Below are 16041 nucleotides of genomic sequence, written 5' to 3'. Positions count from 1 at the left end.
CCTACCCAGATCACCTCAACCATTCATCCTTCCAGGAGAGGCTGATGTTCCAAAACTTAGCTGCATGGACTTGGACTTTCAGACAATTAAATAGAGAGAAATTACTAAGAAATAATAGCAGAAAAGATCAAAAAGCAAAAAGGAGTAAAATGTAAGAACTTGTGTGTGACTGGCAGCAATCAGTGTTTTTCCATCTTAACCCACAGGCACTATAAATAAATTCTACAATCAGAGAGAAAGCTGAGGAAAGAAAAACAAGCCTGGATCTAACAAATTATTTATCTCATAAAATAACCAGACAAGAGTGCTGCAACCAGTGCACCTGTACACTGAGTTGCTGAAGCACTGACCAAGAAAACAGGTTTTCCAGGAAGAAACCCCTGCACTTTTAATACAAACCTCCCCATGGATGAAACTGAAACAAGGGTGGGCAGGAAAAAAAGAGTGTGGGGTAGGGGGTGGGGTGCAGGCTGACAGGATCCTGCTGTGTGGAGGTAAATGAATAAATGCCAGCTTGCATTAAGACAGTTACAGAGAGGACAAATAGAAACAGGACCTGATATGGCAAGGGGTTTAAGCAGGAAAGCAAATGGAAATATTTCATACACACCCACATAAATGCTCTAAGGTGAAACCTAAGGGGCTTGTAAGAAAAACCCCATACTATTTCCGAGCATCACTTTTGGAAACAAATGCTGTCTCTGGCTATGCTCAAATAATTCCACATTTAGTACATGCAATTTACATTCAGAACATATAATCTCTAATGATAATTGCTCATCAGAATTTACTGTACTATATTCTATATTATATTATGAGGGCACCACAAATGACTCAATAATCAACACTACTATGAGCAGGTATGATGCAGGGAATAAGGGAAACAAAACTAATTGAGCTGAGTTTCTTTCAATACCTAGAAATAATTTACAAGGTATTATCTAAGTTTGAAGTCCAGGGAGCAACAGGTTGCATGTGATTTTAACAGCTATTTTATCTCAGTGAGAATGCAAATGAATAGATACAATTTGGGGCCTAATTTTATAACCTCAAAATAAAGTTACACCAAGTACAGTTTATGGCTCTTTTGAGCAATTGTGATGAAAGTATTTTTATTTTTTTCTGCTTTAAAATCCCTATTTAAACTCTGGACACAAAGACAATACATGACAAATGCATGATTAATAAGGATAATTTATTGTTTTTATACCAAATGATCATCAGAATACTTACAGAGTTTAAGTAATAAAGCCCATTTACATAGTCTGCTTTTTCATGACTTCTTTTCCTTCAAGACTTTCTCTTTTTTCTTCCTCCCTTACTCTGTGATTTCTGTTTTCTGCCCTTAAATACAGGTTTGGCAGTGACCAATATCACGTTTCCCAGTTTTTCATCCTCACCACTTGAGCTACTGCAGTCCTTTTTGTGTTCTGCTGTCTCTGTTTTAGAGGCAATTCTCCTTCTTTTGCTCTTGTCTAAATCTCTGTTTTCTGATTCTTCTGCTGAGGAGTCACTAGAAGTTTCTGAAAGATTCAAATTCCCAAGAAAACCACCTGCATATAAATGTTCTTTTCTGGAATTTGAATGCTTCCTTCTCTTCCCACTTTGGATTTCTGTCGCCACGGCTTGATGATCTGTGCACCCTGAAGTACTTCCCCCTTTCCTTGCCTTGCGCTGCTTAAGTTCTTTCTCCATAACAGCAGTAGCTTCCAAAATTTCATCAGCTTCTTCTTTTTCCTTTCTCTTCAGACAGCTCACAGCTCTACGCAGTCTCTGACTTTTAATAGCTTGTTTTTCATGTTCTGCTAATCTGAAGAATGAATCAATTCGAAGCTGAGTCTATCAAAAATAAAACAGTGAAACAGCTTTGGATGTTTTTGTGACAGGAAGACAGTTGTCACCTAAGTTATACTATAAAACATCATAAATAAAGCAGGATAGAAAGCTAATGAAATCAGAATGCATGCAGATAATAAGATGTATTATTAATAACTGCACATTAATATAAATTATGCAATGAGAACTTTGATAGAAACTGAACAATGGGCAAAATGAATGAACTTTTTATGTACATTGTCTGTATGATTATACTTGGAAACACAATTCTATTTTAAACCCTAACATAGAGAATCTCTGTTGCGCTCTTAAGTAGGTCCTTGCAAAAACATTCTTAGCAGCAAGCTGTTAAGACAACAGAATGTTTACTGAGAAGATACAGTTAAGTGCACTTTGTATTTGCACATGCTCCTGTAACAAAAAGCTGTCATTTGAATGGAGTTATACTGTAGCAGTACGTGTTACAAAGATTTGAGAGTACAACTAGAATTCAAATGCAAAGAATCTGTGTTACTCACTACAGCTAGGCTTGTTGTATAGAGTATGCTAGTTCTCTATATTAACCCTAAAACTGGCTAGCAGACGGATGTTTCTAAAGGTTGTTCTAGTCAGCCTGAAAGTACATGGATTTAACCTGCTTTGTGGTCATCTTCACACCTTTGACTGACAGAGAGAGCCTAGAAGGCTGGTGTACACTACATCTCATTGATAACAAAAGAAGAAAAGAATATGAGCTGAAGTAAACCATTTTACAACTGACTTTCAGAGTACAAAGCACGCATCACTACTCACTTTTAAGTTGAACAAAAATTGACAGCACATTTATTGGTGAAGTACAATTATATTATAAATGGGCTCTCAATAAATGGCTCATTCTGCACTTCTCCTTAAAGGATGGGTGTGGTACCCAATGGTCTGTTTCACTTTACTATAATCTTAGGGGCATTCTTATAAATCATTTTTAGACAACCTAATGTCTTTTTAAAAGCACTAAATGTACTGGAGGTACTTCTAGTTCTATTTATATCCATAACAGAAAACAAACAGCAACCTGGACTTGAGGCAAGTACTTGATAAAACTTCACATCAATTACTAAAATTACAAACTTTGAAATGAAGTAGAATGCCCCACAAAAAACCTAATCATAAAGAAATAAAATATAGAGAATCATTTAATTAATTTTGAATATAAATATACATGAAGATAAAAAATACAGCCAAATCCCAGTTTCTAGGATATGTATTTTATAGCCAATAACCTTGCTGTTCATTTTGAAATGTTTCTCTTACAATTTTCCAGCTAGTATTAAGGTATGCACGGCTCTGTACCTTACCTGTTGCAAGTTAAGCTGTTTCATCACAGGTAAAAGGATTTCATCTGTCTTTGTCCTAGCCCAGCCAAAGTGATCTTTACAGAATATGCAGAAAGTTAAGGAACATTAAAAAATGGATACTGCTATTATTTCCTAAACACAAAATAAAAACTGCTCAAATAATCAATGTCTAGAGGAAGGTTTCCTCAGAAACTTTACTACTACAAAAACAGAAAATATCTTAAGATATTGGGGCCAAGTTATGTGGATGATTCTAGTAGTATGCTATGTATGCATATATGTATGTATGCATCATGACATTATATCTCTGTTAGTTACAGAACTGTAATATCAGCATTTCCAAAATCTTCACAAAAGAAAAGGTGTGTTTTGGCTATGCAGCATTATCTAAAATACAAAAATCTATAAATAAACCTTACTTTTACACTTGCAAACACTGCAATTTTTGTTTACTGTTTAAAACACTGTTAGTTCTGTGCACATTGCCATCTACTTTTCAACAATTCACTGCAGCTCAACCTGCAATTGTTACAAGAAATGGCATTATTGCAAGAAATGTGGTGAATAAACAGGTTTTGAAATCTATTTGTGAAAGAAAGTACAGTTACGCAAGCGTAATGCCACAAGTTGGTCAGTTCCTCAGCTATAAGACCCTGCATTTAGAGTGAAGCAGAAGGGCAGCATAGCCTCGAATGCCATGCATGTATTTCCACATTTTTTTCAACTCCAGAGTTAGTAACAGTGCAGGAAAGTACATTCAGCTGGGGTAAGGAGGTCCCTCAGACCAGTGAGATGCTCAGAATCTGACACTGTTACTGAGGCACTAGCTAGCCTTATGAACTTTGAGTATTTTTAGCTAGCAATTCCTGTCTTATAGTAAAAGGATATTCTTTTATCTGCTCTACATCAGGCTTCCCCCAGGTGAATGAGCCCCTTGACTCATCCACCACAGGCTTCAGGTATGCTTCTGCCACTGCTGGATTTGGGAAACCTGAAGAAAGCTGCAGCTGCCGCAATTTCTTCTTGACTTTGGTATCACGTGGATTAGGTCTGATTTTCTTATTCTTCTGAGCCTCATTCCACCACTCACTGAAAAAGAGAGAAAAGTATTCACTTGTTCCCATGAAATGTAACTTGAAATGCCAAGAGCCATTGTGTTATCTTACATGGCTTTAATCAGACTCCCTACTTCAGCTACCACGTGGTATAAAGTAGGAGATTTTCAAATAAAAATGGCCAAAGGGGCATAATAATCTGAAAGTAGAAAGGATAAAATATACAGTAAACATAGCCATTGCCATCCAAGGTAGCAAACATCACCTGGATTCCTCCTAAGAAGTCAAATGGAAGGACATCCCACATTATATAATCATTTTTTGGATTTTTTTTTTTTTTATAAAAATCAAAGTCTATTAAAAAAAAAATTCCTACCACTCCGAGCAACTTGGTGGAAAGTGCCCCTATACACAGCAGGGGAGTTGGATCTGGATTATCTTTAAGGTCCCTTCCAACAAAAACCATTCTGTGATCCTTGCAATTGCCAACACAATTGGCTTGGCCCTCTTCAAACCTTGTTCTTCCCCACAGCCTACCTGTCTGTCTCTTTTCAGGTCATCCACTCCTCACTCATAAAGTCTCTTTTCTCTATGGGCAAGCTACAGCACCTTCTCACATACTCAGGGAGAAACAACCTCGACTCCACTAGGGATCCAGCTCTGCAATGAACTCAGAGGCAGTTGCACAGTTTTAAAACTGCTCTACTGTTTTCACCAGTCTTGCTGTAATTGCTGTATCAACATAACATTTCAATTACCTGCCATTTCGAGTACCAGTACATTGCAGTTACATATTTTATACTTAACTCAGCCTCCTTGACGATGTTTTCTTGTATACTTCAGCAGCAGAAAAGTATATTCCCTAACACTGATGTAACAGAAAAATAAGAAAGAAAACCAACAAAATCCAGCAATGCATACGCGAATTTTAGGAGAGGTTCCAATCCATGTCCAGGAAATTCATTTAAGATCTCCATTGCTGTTACAAAGCCAACATTTGGGATCCCCTCAGTGTAGTCACTTCCAAGCAAATATGCCAAATTAATTAACTTGTTTCGATCTAGCCCTGTAAAAGAAAATGCATAAACCAAATATGGCCAGTGAATTCAGCATACGTTCTCTTATAAATTAAAAATACTGTATTTTCTGAAAGACAAACAGCAAAGGAAGTATAGATGCATTAACATCTGGATTTGCAAAATTATTTTCTAGAGCAGAGTCAATACACTACTGCTGCCCCATGCACCATAGCTGTATTTGTTAACCTAGCACAGTTTAGCATATCTTGCCAAAATTAAATTGTTATAACGTAGACTCTCAGATCTCCCCAATGGTCTTTAAGAAGAGACATCATTTTACACTTATTTCTGTATGTATTTATTTACATATATTTTGCCATGCTTTTCTCATCTAATGCTGACCTGAATTTAATAACTCCTAAATCAGAAATATTCAGGTCCTCAGTTCATAATATCAATGCCCCTGCTTCTTGAGAAAGTTCCCAAACTGGAAGTCATTAGCTCTGTGCAGAACAGTTTTTCCAACAGACCAAAAGAGCCTCTTGAAACAGCTAGAAAAAAGGAAGAACTCAATTGACCATTTCTACATGGTACATAATAAGATCTTCTGAAACCAGTGTGATTTTCAGTGACTAGCTTCGGGAGTTTAGATAAAAATGAAATATTTCTGTGGAGAAAAGAAGGGATGTGTGTCTAAGCACACATCAGAACGCTACCCAGGCTATTCACCAACTGTCAAGAAAGAAAGAGTCGTTTTAAACTACTTTTCAGTGCATAAACTGCAGAGGAATGTTACATGAAGATAGACGACAGCTATTTTTTCCAACAAATAAATAAATAATCTGGCTTATTATATTAATAATAACTAAAAAATCACATGTGCTCTTATAGCACTTCTTCCCAAGTAAACTACAGTGGCACACCTAAAATAAGTAGGGGAAAAAGCGTTTGCTGAGAAAAGAAAACAGATGTATTTTTCACTGCATGCTGAATTTTACATACTGAAGGTATTAAAATATGATTTCAAAGACCATATCCTAAACTTGTTAGAATTACTTTAAAAAGAGTCAGCTTTATTTATTTATTATTATTGTCTTGTTTATGCAGAACTGGATCACATTTTCCTCAATATACTACATGACACTGAAGCTTAACTGTTCAGCATAATAGCAATAATTCGATTAGGTAGTTACAAGAACAATCATTGTCAATATTAACTGAAAAACTTTCTTAGATGGTCTGCTGGATCCCTTTCTAATCATTACGTGTCAATATGTTCTAAATAAATTCCCATCTAGCAGTAAAATCAGCAAGCCAACTGAATGTCTTTAGAGACATTCCAAAGAACATTACATTTTATGCATCTGTTTCTGTAGGAAATTCAATTTCAGAAAGATACATGGCAACACTGTCTTATCAAAGATTGTATCTAACACATTGATCACTGGCACCACTTACCCAGCTGGTTTTGAAAATCAACATATTGGTAATATTCCACATATTTGTTTTGACTGAAGAAATTTTTATAAACATGTCGTGCACCGAATAACCAAACATCACTGTCATCAGTGATTGTCCCAGAGGTCTGGTCAGTGAGGTCCAGTACAGCACACTGTGCCTCTGCTTCCATAGGAGCTTCAATGTACGGAATGCCAAACAGGCGGAGAAGCTCCTGCAGGATGAAGACAAAACAGCTCATATTTCATCTAAATAATGAATTGTAATATACTTCTGGTGTGACTCAAAGAAGCTAAATTCACACTTTGGGGGTATTTAATATCTCACAGCAAATCTAAATTACCACTCAAAAGTACTAAGTGCAGTTAAGTCTGGGCAAAAGTTCCATTTACTCAACTCAGGCAGCCACACATGTCAAGCACTACTGGTTCACACTATTACTACAGAGTTTGAGACTCTCCTATCTTATATATACAATAAATTTTAAGTATTGTTCTTTCTATAACTGCTACTTCCACATGGACAAAAGTCCATATTTTATAATTTCATTTATATGGATTCCAGGAAATAAGAAAAAAAGATTCAGGTTTAAAAAAGAAAAATTAGTCATCAACTTCATAGAAGGCGTATGAGAAACATGCACATCAGGCAACTAATTGCAGGCAGACTACTCATCTGGTGAGGATCATGTTTTGATACACACGTATTTTGATACAGTCTACATTATCTACTTTTATATAACACATTATTTAACCTCAGTTAAATACCTCACACACTACGTTTACATGTGAGTGCTAGTTACACAGTTCTGGATTACTTCATCTCTAGGAATTACGCTCACCATTTATGCCACTGCTCCCAATTTGGATGTAATAACCACTACAAAAGCTAAGAAATTTTATGTGGTACATATCTAGCAAATGCATACATATATACATCTGTGTACTGCACATATTGTATAGTACCATTATAAGGAATGTAATAGTAGGAAGTACAATCTACTGTCCTTTAAAAATCATCTGAAGAAACAAGTATGAGTAAATACACAGGCAAGAAAAATTTCCATCACTTTATAACCATCCAAATTATCCCTTTTACCCAAAGAAAATACGAGTGTTTATATACCTTTCAGAATTTGCTCTAATGATTTTATATTGTTTTATATTTACAGGGCACATCATATATTGTATCAAATTGAAATAATTCAACAAATTACCTGGCTTTCCAAGAACATCTGTCCTGTTACAGAAGAAGCAACACGCTCCTGCTGCTGTTTTTGAGATTGAAGCATATCCTGCTCAGCAGAAAGGTCATTTTCTAATTCTCTTAGTTCTTCCTGAAAAGTAAAACATGTTTGTGGTCATTTCAATCATTTTATACTTTACATAAGAATACCCAGTAGTATAAGCTCCATTAATTCACGTCAGAAAAATGTCATAGCTTCTTCTATGCAGTAAATTATAAGCTCATACCTAGATCTCCTCATCAGAGTACCAAAACCTTACAGTTACTCTGATTTCAGAGACTGTTTAACTTCAGTCATCTTTAAAAAATGTCCCTACAGAACTGAAATAAATACATGAAAGTTATGAAACAGTAAAAAGTTCCCTAATGGTTTTCCTTGAAAAGTATTTTGAGACAGCACTTCACTATCAGCTTAAAACAAATATCAAAGAGTTACCAAACTGATGTCTTGCCATTCATCTTCTGCATCTTTTCTATTATCTTCTTTTTCAGCATTCTGACTGTTTGTCAGCTGCACTTCATCAGACTCATTCAGCAAGTCCTGTGTGATGATATCATGTCTGTCTTTCTCCATTTCTGAAAGTGCTGTTTTATCACCCAGACTCTCATCGTATTCAGTAGGAAATTCATCCTCATTACTGACTACAGTATCCACTTCAATAAAGCTTCCTATAAAGGGATAACAAAGAGCTCAGCTTCTTGCTGCCTACATAAAAAACACGTGCGTCATCTTATTTTTCAGTTGGGCAGTGGGATGGTTTGGTTTTTGTTTGTTTTGTTTGGGGTTGAGTTTGTTGGTTTGGTTATTCCATTCTTTTTGCTATATGCAATAAAAAGATACAAGAACAGTGAAACAACAAAAACCAAGAAGTTAACCATCCATATATAAGCTAATCGAGTTCAAGGTATAGAGAAACAAATTTTCCTGTTTTTCTGTATTGTACACTCAGGCCTGAATGATACAACATAGCACTGTAGGGAAAATATAGCTCACATTTTCTTCCCAATTCCAGTGAATGCAGGGATAGACATGTTTGAAAGCATTTCTTACAGGGAAAGAAAGGTAAATTCAATCGACTTCAAAAACAGTAAGGCTTTAATTTCTTCTCTTTTTACATGATTAAAACGCACATACCATCAGAATCACTGTCTTCAGACTGTGATGTCCCTTCTTTTTCCTCTTTAGGACCTTCTGTTACTGGAAGAATTTCAGCTTCCTTTCGTACTTCAGATACATTCTCTTCTGTTCGTGAATTAACTTCCTCTATAATTTTACAAACTTTCAAGTTTTCCTCAGTTTTAGAAAAGCCTGCTGTTTCACCACGAATCAAAGCACCTACACTAGCTTGTGGAGGGGAACAGCTTGGCTTCTGAATGCACAAGTTCACATCCTTGTCTTCCAAATAAATTGAGTCTATTTTTGAACCACCTACTTCTGTGTCTACATCTTCTGTTCCTTTTCTAGTATCATCAACAAAAGAGTGATTATTGTCTGTGGATATACCAGTGCCCTCAGGTGTAATATGATTTTTTCCCAACTCCTGACTCTTTTGTCCAAATTCAATGTCCTGCACAACCACTTGGATTGGTGAAAGAATTGAAGGTGTAAGTATTTCTTTCCCCTCGACTTTAGGAATCTGATCTTCCTCATCTGAGCTACTAAGAAGAAAATCCTTTGCTTTTGACCTTTCTGTTTGCACTCTATCAGTTCTAACAGTAACGACTTCCTCCTTCTCATCATCATCATCATCATTCAGAGCTCGCTGAATTGCCTGCAGTGTTCTTGGAGACACACTGCCTTCTTCCATTACAGACCGAGACAGGTTCAGTTGTTCTTTAGCTTCATTTCCCAGTTCTTCTTCTGAGCTGCTTTCCACCATTGCTGCTTGGATAGCAAGCAATGTTTGGGGAGAGGGTGGTGCTGTTACAACATCGTTATCTTTGTCTGTCTGCAACTTGTCAGTTGTAGTTAACTCTGCATTAGCAGGAGATTGATTAATTTTCTTCAATTCAGACCTTTCTGATGAGGGTCCTGCAGTAGCTTCCAAGTCTCTATTAGTAGCTTCTTTTGCCTGAAAACCTGGAAAAAAGTAGGTTTATTTGAGAGCAAAGGCTGTTTTATACTATCATTGCACACTACATAAGAAAAAACACCATCTGAAGATTAATAAGCCAGTTTTCTACATTTGCTGATCACAGAAGTATAACAGTATAGTAAATTTGTTTTCTTAAAATGAACAGCTGCAGACTGCACATACTGAATAAAAGGTTTTATAAAGTGAAGACCTGATGTACCTTTTATTAAGATATAGTGAGAAGAGTCTTCGGAGATTATCCTCCTCGATTCCACTTCTTTCACAAAACCACCTTCATTTTCATACTGTGCTCGGATTTGACCTGAGTGCTGCTGATTTAACTCTTTTTCTACGTTTTCTATGTGCCGACTGAGGTGACTTTTCTTAAGCAAACCCCTAAGCTGGTACTGGGAAAAGCTTTCAGAGTCCTTCATAAAAATAAAAAAAAAGAATCCAAGTAAATTAAAAAAAAAAAGACACTAACTGCACCTTTTAAGCTGGTACAATTACCTTGCTGGGGAATGCTTTTTAATAGAAGTATTTTCTTATTCCCTTTAAGTAGGTAACATTTGGCATTAATTGACTGCTGCACTCACAAGTGACAATGCTATTACTGCTGCAATGCACAATACAATTCTAAAACATACCATTAAAGAGTTCTAAATGCTGATTAAACACAATGAGATCTAAGTGATATGATCAACGAAAGCTAGCTGGCTAACAGAGCTAGTCTCCATCTTAAAAACAATGCAATTGTAACAGAATCCACATGTGGGTGCTTTTAAGATGCTGCCCACCACAAAATGGTCCATAGCTTGCACTGAGGCACAAGCTATCATTTAACCTGATAAATACTATACTTTAAAAATATTTGTGCTCCAGAAAGCTATTCTGTAAGTAGCACTGCAGAACTCCCTGCTCATCTCTGAATGGCGTTAGTATCACATTGAAGTCACAAACATGAAGGTCCTTCCCCAGTTGTAAGCTCCCGTAACAATCTGAGGGTTTGTAATTCACACTGTGTTCATTCTGCCTGACTTACTGACATTTGTAGTATGTTCTCTGTAACTGAAACACTGAGCATAATGCTGCTGAGGCATGAGGCACAGCAAGCTTTTTTCATTCTTGCCAAACCAAATCACCTCTGCCAATTTTAGCAGAAATCAAGAGACACTGAATGCACACATGGGAAGGACCTCTTAGGAGTCATTACTTCCTTGTTTTTCCCTTCCCCTTACCATAACATTCCTCATTAAATAGAGTTGTGAGTAAAGCTCTCCAGACATGATACCCTTATGTAAGCATTCACCTGCAATAGAAAAATTCCAAAGGTTTGAAGCTATTTTAAATATTACCTTCGGCATTGCTTCAAATAATGTTCTGTTTCGTTTTGTAACTTCCTTCATATCAGTCAAGATTTCATGTTTTACTTCTGGAGGCAGTTTCTTAAAATCTTCTGAATCGATATCTATAGAATTAGGGTTTTCAAATAATTCTTCCTATAAAAAATGAAAAAATATATACATTTATTTTGTATTACAGCCTAAAAATAACAGTGAAATATTTTCATCATCCTTTCCAATTAAAAAAAAAAAACAAAACCTATAAAATCTTTGTTAATACTTCCTATACTTTTTGAGGCACACTATACATACTACAACTTTAAAACTTGGTTTCATTCCTTTTATAAAAATATATTTTGTATGAATCACAGAAGTAAGCCTTACAGCCTCAGCAAGTCTGATTTTTTATCCTTCCAAAGAGGTTTTTTTTTTTTGTCAAACTACTTCAAACATTGACAGTATTTCCAAGAGAGTTTATTTAATGATTTTTTTTTTCTTCCTGAATGAAAGAAAAAGTGATTTTACTATTCATTATGCATTCTGCTTAGCTGATGTGTTTCTTCTCTCCTCTTCCCTAAGATCAGTGCATCAGAAAGGAATACATTTTGCCAGTGAAAACTCAAGGACCAAAGCATTTCAACATCAATTTGTACTCAGGTCTAAGTAGGAAAATTCTGTTCAATATGCTGTCTTATCTGCACATATACACATGAAAAAAATGCATGCATTTCATTTTTTTGATATTATAAAAGAAATGCTTTCAGTCCAGAGAATGTAGTCCAAAAGGAAGCCATTAGAATTTCCTATTCTGCCGTGTTCAAGTGAAGAAAATTCCATTTATATTTTCAGATTTTTAGGAAATCATGGCATTCTTAAAATCAACTTGCTTGCTTGATCAGTAATGCTGTAGTAAAACCTACATCTTCAAACCCAAACACTTTTTTTTTTTTTTTAAATAAACACTGCACAAGAACAGTAGGATAGTTCACAATAACAAGGGAATTAGGATGCATTTACCTGCAACATCCTTTTCTGGGTCATTCTTATTTCCCACTCTTTCTCCTCTTCCTCCTCTGAGCTAAAAATCACAGCGAGAAAAAAGATGTAGACATTTCCTCAAGTAAATGAGATTTGTATTTCAACCAAAAGGATATTACCCTTCCCTTCCTGATACTTTTTTAAAAATATCACACACAACAGCAAAGTACACATTCAAAAATAAAATAGCTTAGGGTGAAGGAGACTTTAGGGATCACCTAGTTACAATCCCACAGCAGTGGGTAGGGTTGCCACCCATTAGATCAGGCTGCCCAGGATCCCATCCAAACAGGCCTTGAACATCTCTAGAGATAAGGCAACCAACTCCAGGCAACCTGTTCCCATGCTTCACCATCCTCTGAGGAAAAAATTTCTTCCTAACACCTAACCTAAATCCCCTTTTAATGTAAAGCCATGCCCCTTGTCCTATCACTATGAGATCATTTAAAAAGGTGGTCCCCCTCCTGCCCAACCTTCTTTCAAGTACTGGAAGGCTGCTGTGATGTCACTCCAAGCTCAGCTCCCTCAACCTACCTTCATAGGAAAGGCAATCCAATCCCCTAATCATGTTTGTGGCACTATTCTGGACCTGCCCCAACAGCTCCACATCCTTCAGCACTCCAGATGGAGCTTCACAAGGTCAGAGCATTGGTAGACAATCACCTCCCTTGCCGTTATTTAAGAGGTGACATATTTGACAAATAAAGTCTACTTCTGTTCAGTGCATCTACACCACTGGATGAGGGGACATGAACTAGCATCCAGCTGTCACACACCAGCCACCCACTTGAACAATCAGGTTCATTTACACTCATAGATGTAGCCACAGAAAGAGAGGGAGCAATTTCAGCCCTCGTCATGAGTTCAGGATAGAAATCTAATCTGTGGGCTGAAAGCTTGTTCTATTAGTTACTTCAAAATAAATAACTAGGAGTCTTCTAGATCCAAATCTACAATCCAATCTGACCAAAAAGAAATTGAAATATAACACAAACTGAAGATACTTTACATACTAAGGAATCAATGGATCAAAAGTTTTCCAGCGTCTTCAAAAACACTCTTTTATACTCAGATTACCTGAGTTTACTACAGTCATTCAAGCTATTTTTCTTAATTCTACCTACCTGTTCTTCTCTTCATTCTCTAAAGAAGGCAGTACATATATGTCATCAATTTCTTCTCTTCGAACTTGTGAAATACTGGGAAAAACTTCACTGCTCAGGGAAAAAAATAAATAGTGATTTATAGCTACATAAAACTTAACTGCCACATATAAAAAAAGGCAAAATAATATTTATTCCTGCCTTCTGCCTGTAAGAGCAGCTTTGATAGCTTGTCTCTTCAAAAATGTTTTCAAGAGTTTCTCTGCAGTTTTCCTGGAATCACTGACAGCCAATTCCTTTCTGTGTCTTCGTTTTGCCTGTGAACATAAAACACCAGTTAACGTTGCTGGATGCTGACAATGTGCACTGAGTGAACAGAATTCTGCATGCTGAGTCTATGAGCAACTCCTAACTCAGTCTACACAGACATAGCCTTCAAATCCTCTAAGTCTGGGTCAGTGTCCTCTGTGGGACTCAGTGGTTTTCAGCTTCTGTGTACAAATGCTTGCAAGTGTCACTTTCAGATCCATTCTAAAGTAGAAGTCAGCCTTTTCCATCATCCACCTCTGCAATCTGGTTAGAGTGTAAATCAAACCTGAAGATATATCAATCAAAAGGGAGCACCTGCATGCTCCAAAAGCTGACAAAGGCTGGAATTATGAAGAACATCTGCACAGCAGTGTTCTTCAAGCCCTCTGCCTTCATGGCTCAGAATTATAAGCAGAATACAAGGAATTTGAAACAGCTACTCAGTATCAACAGACGTGCATCATACTTTGTACTACAGTCACTCAGAAAAGGTACGTACCAAAGTCTGCCTCTTCAGAAGTGGTGCCTCCCCATCAAAAACAAAGACAGGCCGAATTCGAAAGAACAGCAACTTGCAGAGTCGATTAAAGAGAGTGAGTAGATGAGCGTTTTGTATAGAATTACCATGACGATCTCTGACTCCCTTTACTGCCTGGTTCAACCAAATACTGATATCTTAAAGAATGGTTAAGTAGAGATAATGTGCAATCTCACATCTGTATCGTATGAACAGTTTATAAACTGCAGATTTGACTGAGTGGCTTGCTGCCCCATGCTTGGCCTACTGAACCCACTGTTATCCAAATACTTGTGAACTTCAGAGAAGAATAAATTCTTGATTATCTTGCCCTGGACAAAGAGTAGAAGTGGTGAAACTCCTGTGCAGCAAGATTTATCTCCTTAGTAATGTTTATAAATAAATGAAGTGCAACTTATTTCTTCATCTTCCTAACATTTTTCTAGCATTTAACCAAGCGTATTCAACTGGAAAGCTCACAGAGAAGTTACAAACAAATATCATAGAATCATTTGAGTGAGAAGGAAACTTTAAAGGACATCTAGTCCTACCCCCTGCAATGAATAGAGACACTTAGAGAAGATCATGCTGATCAAAGCCCCTTCCAGACTGACTGTGAATGCCTCCAGCAGCAGGGCATCCACCACTTCTCTGAGTAACATGCTCCAGTGCTTCACCACCCTTATCACAAAACACCTTTTCTTTATTTCCAATTCCCTTCATTTTGTCACAAGAAACCCTGCTGAAGTCCGTTCCCTTTCTTCTTATAGCCCCCACTGTACAGCTGCTCTCAGGTCTCCCCAGAGCCTTCTCTTCTCTGGGCTGAACAGCCCCAGCTCTCTCAGTTTGTCCTCACAGGGGAGTTGTGCTGCAAAAATGATCCAAGGGATAGGACACCTCTGGATGCAGTCACACAGGTCCTCATCTCTTCTGTGTTGAAAACTCCACATCTGGACAGAGTACTCCAGGTGAGGTCCCACCAGAGCATAAGGGCAAAATATCAAAGTATTGCCACAATTTAAAATAAACATTTTAAAAAGCTGCTCATGCAGTGGTTTGAATAAATTATCTTACACATTTGGTTCCCCTTAAAGCCTTACTTTAAAGGATACCGACAGCAAGAATTTTTCCTTCTAGCGTTTCTGGGTTTATCGGTCTTCCAGTGCACTCCAGCAGTTTCCAAAGCCCTTGAACTCCCATTGTCCTTTCTCAGCTACTTTGAGAGAGAAGAATCCATGCATGAGGCACGACTCAAACTAGAACGCAAACATTGCATGAACCCGTTGAAGTTTCATTAGTAAATTAAGATCCACTGCGGCCGTCAGCCTGCAGCAAAAGCCGCCAACTCTGCCCCGCCGCTTCGGATGAATCCCTCGGGGTTCAACGCATGAGAACCCACATAAGTCGGTCAAGCACAACACGGTACTGACTAACTGATGTGAACACAGCGAGGAACCGACGCGCCCGCGCGACCGACCCCCACAGAGACCCCTCACCGTCCCGCGGACGCCCGCTCCGAGGTGCGCATGCGCACTCAACGCACTGCCGCGCTGCCCGCCGGGAATGGCAGTTCGCGGGGTGGAGCCGGGCGCCATGATGGGCGGGGCGGCACCGCCCCTCACGGAGCTCAAACTTGTGGGGAGTGCCAAGTTCCCGGACCAAATTCAGCTTGCAGAAATAAAGATGCGCCTCGAAAGCGCCTACGTTTA

At 37.7% G+C, this 16041-nt stretch overlaps 1 protein-coding gene across 1 annotated transcript; it reads right to left on the bottom strand.

Annotated features, from left to right (window-relative positions):
* Positions 1 to 1180: 1180 nt before the first annotated feature.
* Positions 1181 to 15770, bottom strand: ERCC5 (ERCC excision repair 5, endonuclease). The gene is made up of 15 exons (XM_065740950.1): positions 15445 to 15770; positions 14315 to 14490; positions 13708 to 13823; positions 13528 to 13617; positions 12383 to 12443; positions 11378 to 11521; positions 10243 to 10450; positions 9083 to 10027; positions 8384 to 8616; positions 7919 to 8038; positions 6703 to 6916; positions 5147 to 5291; positions 4059 to 4259; positions 3171 to 3255; positions 1181 to 1839 (listed from the first exon to the last, which is right to left on the bottom strand). The coding sequence occupies exons 1-15, from the start codon at positions 15530 to 15532 to the stop codon at positions 1291 to 1293; spliced, it is 3375 nt and encodes a 1124-aa protein (XP_065597022.1). The 5' UTR covers positions 15533 to 15770; the 3' UTR covers positions 1181 to 1290.
* Between the last annotated feature and the right edge of the window lie 271 nt (positions 15771 to 16041).

This window comes from Cyrtonyx montezumae, unplaced genomic scaffold (genome assembly GCF_038088225.1).
Source record: "Cyrtonyx montezumae isolate F1298 unplaced genomic scaffold, pur_monq_1.0 scaffold_3, whole genome shotgun sequence".
Taxonomy (NCBI): domain Eukaryota; kingdom Metazoa; phylum Chordata; class Aves; order Galliformes; family Odontophoridae; genus Cyrtonyx; species Cyrtonyx montezumae.
Note: the sequence above shows the minus strand (reverse complement) of the source record. Positions and strands in the feature narration are given on the sequence as shown.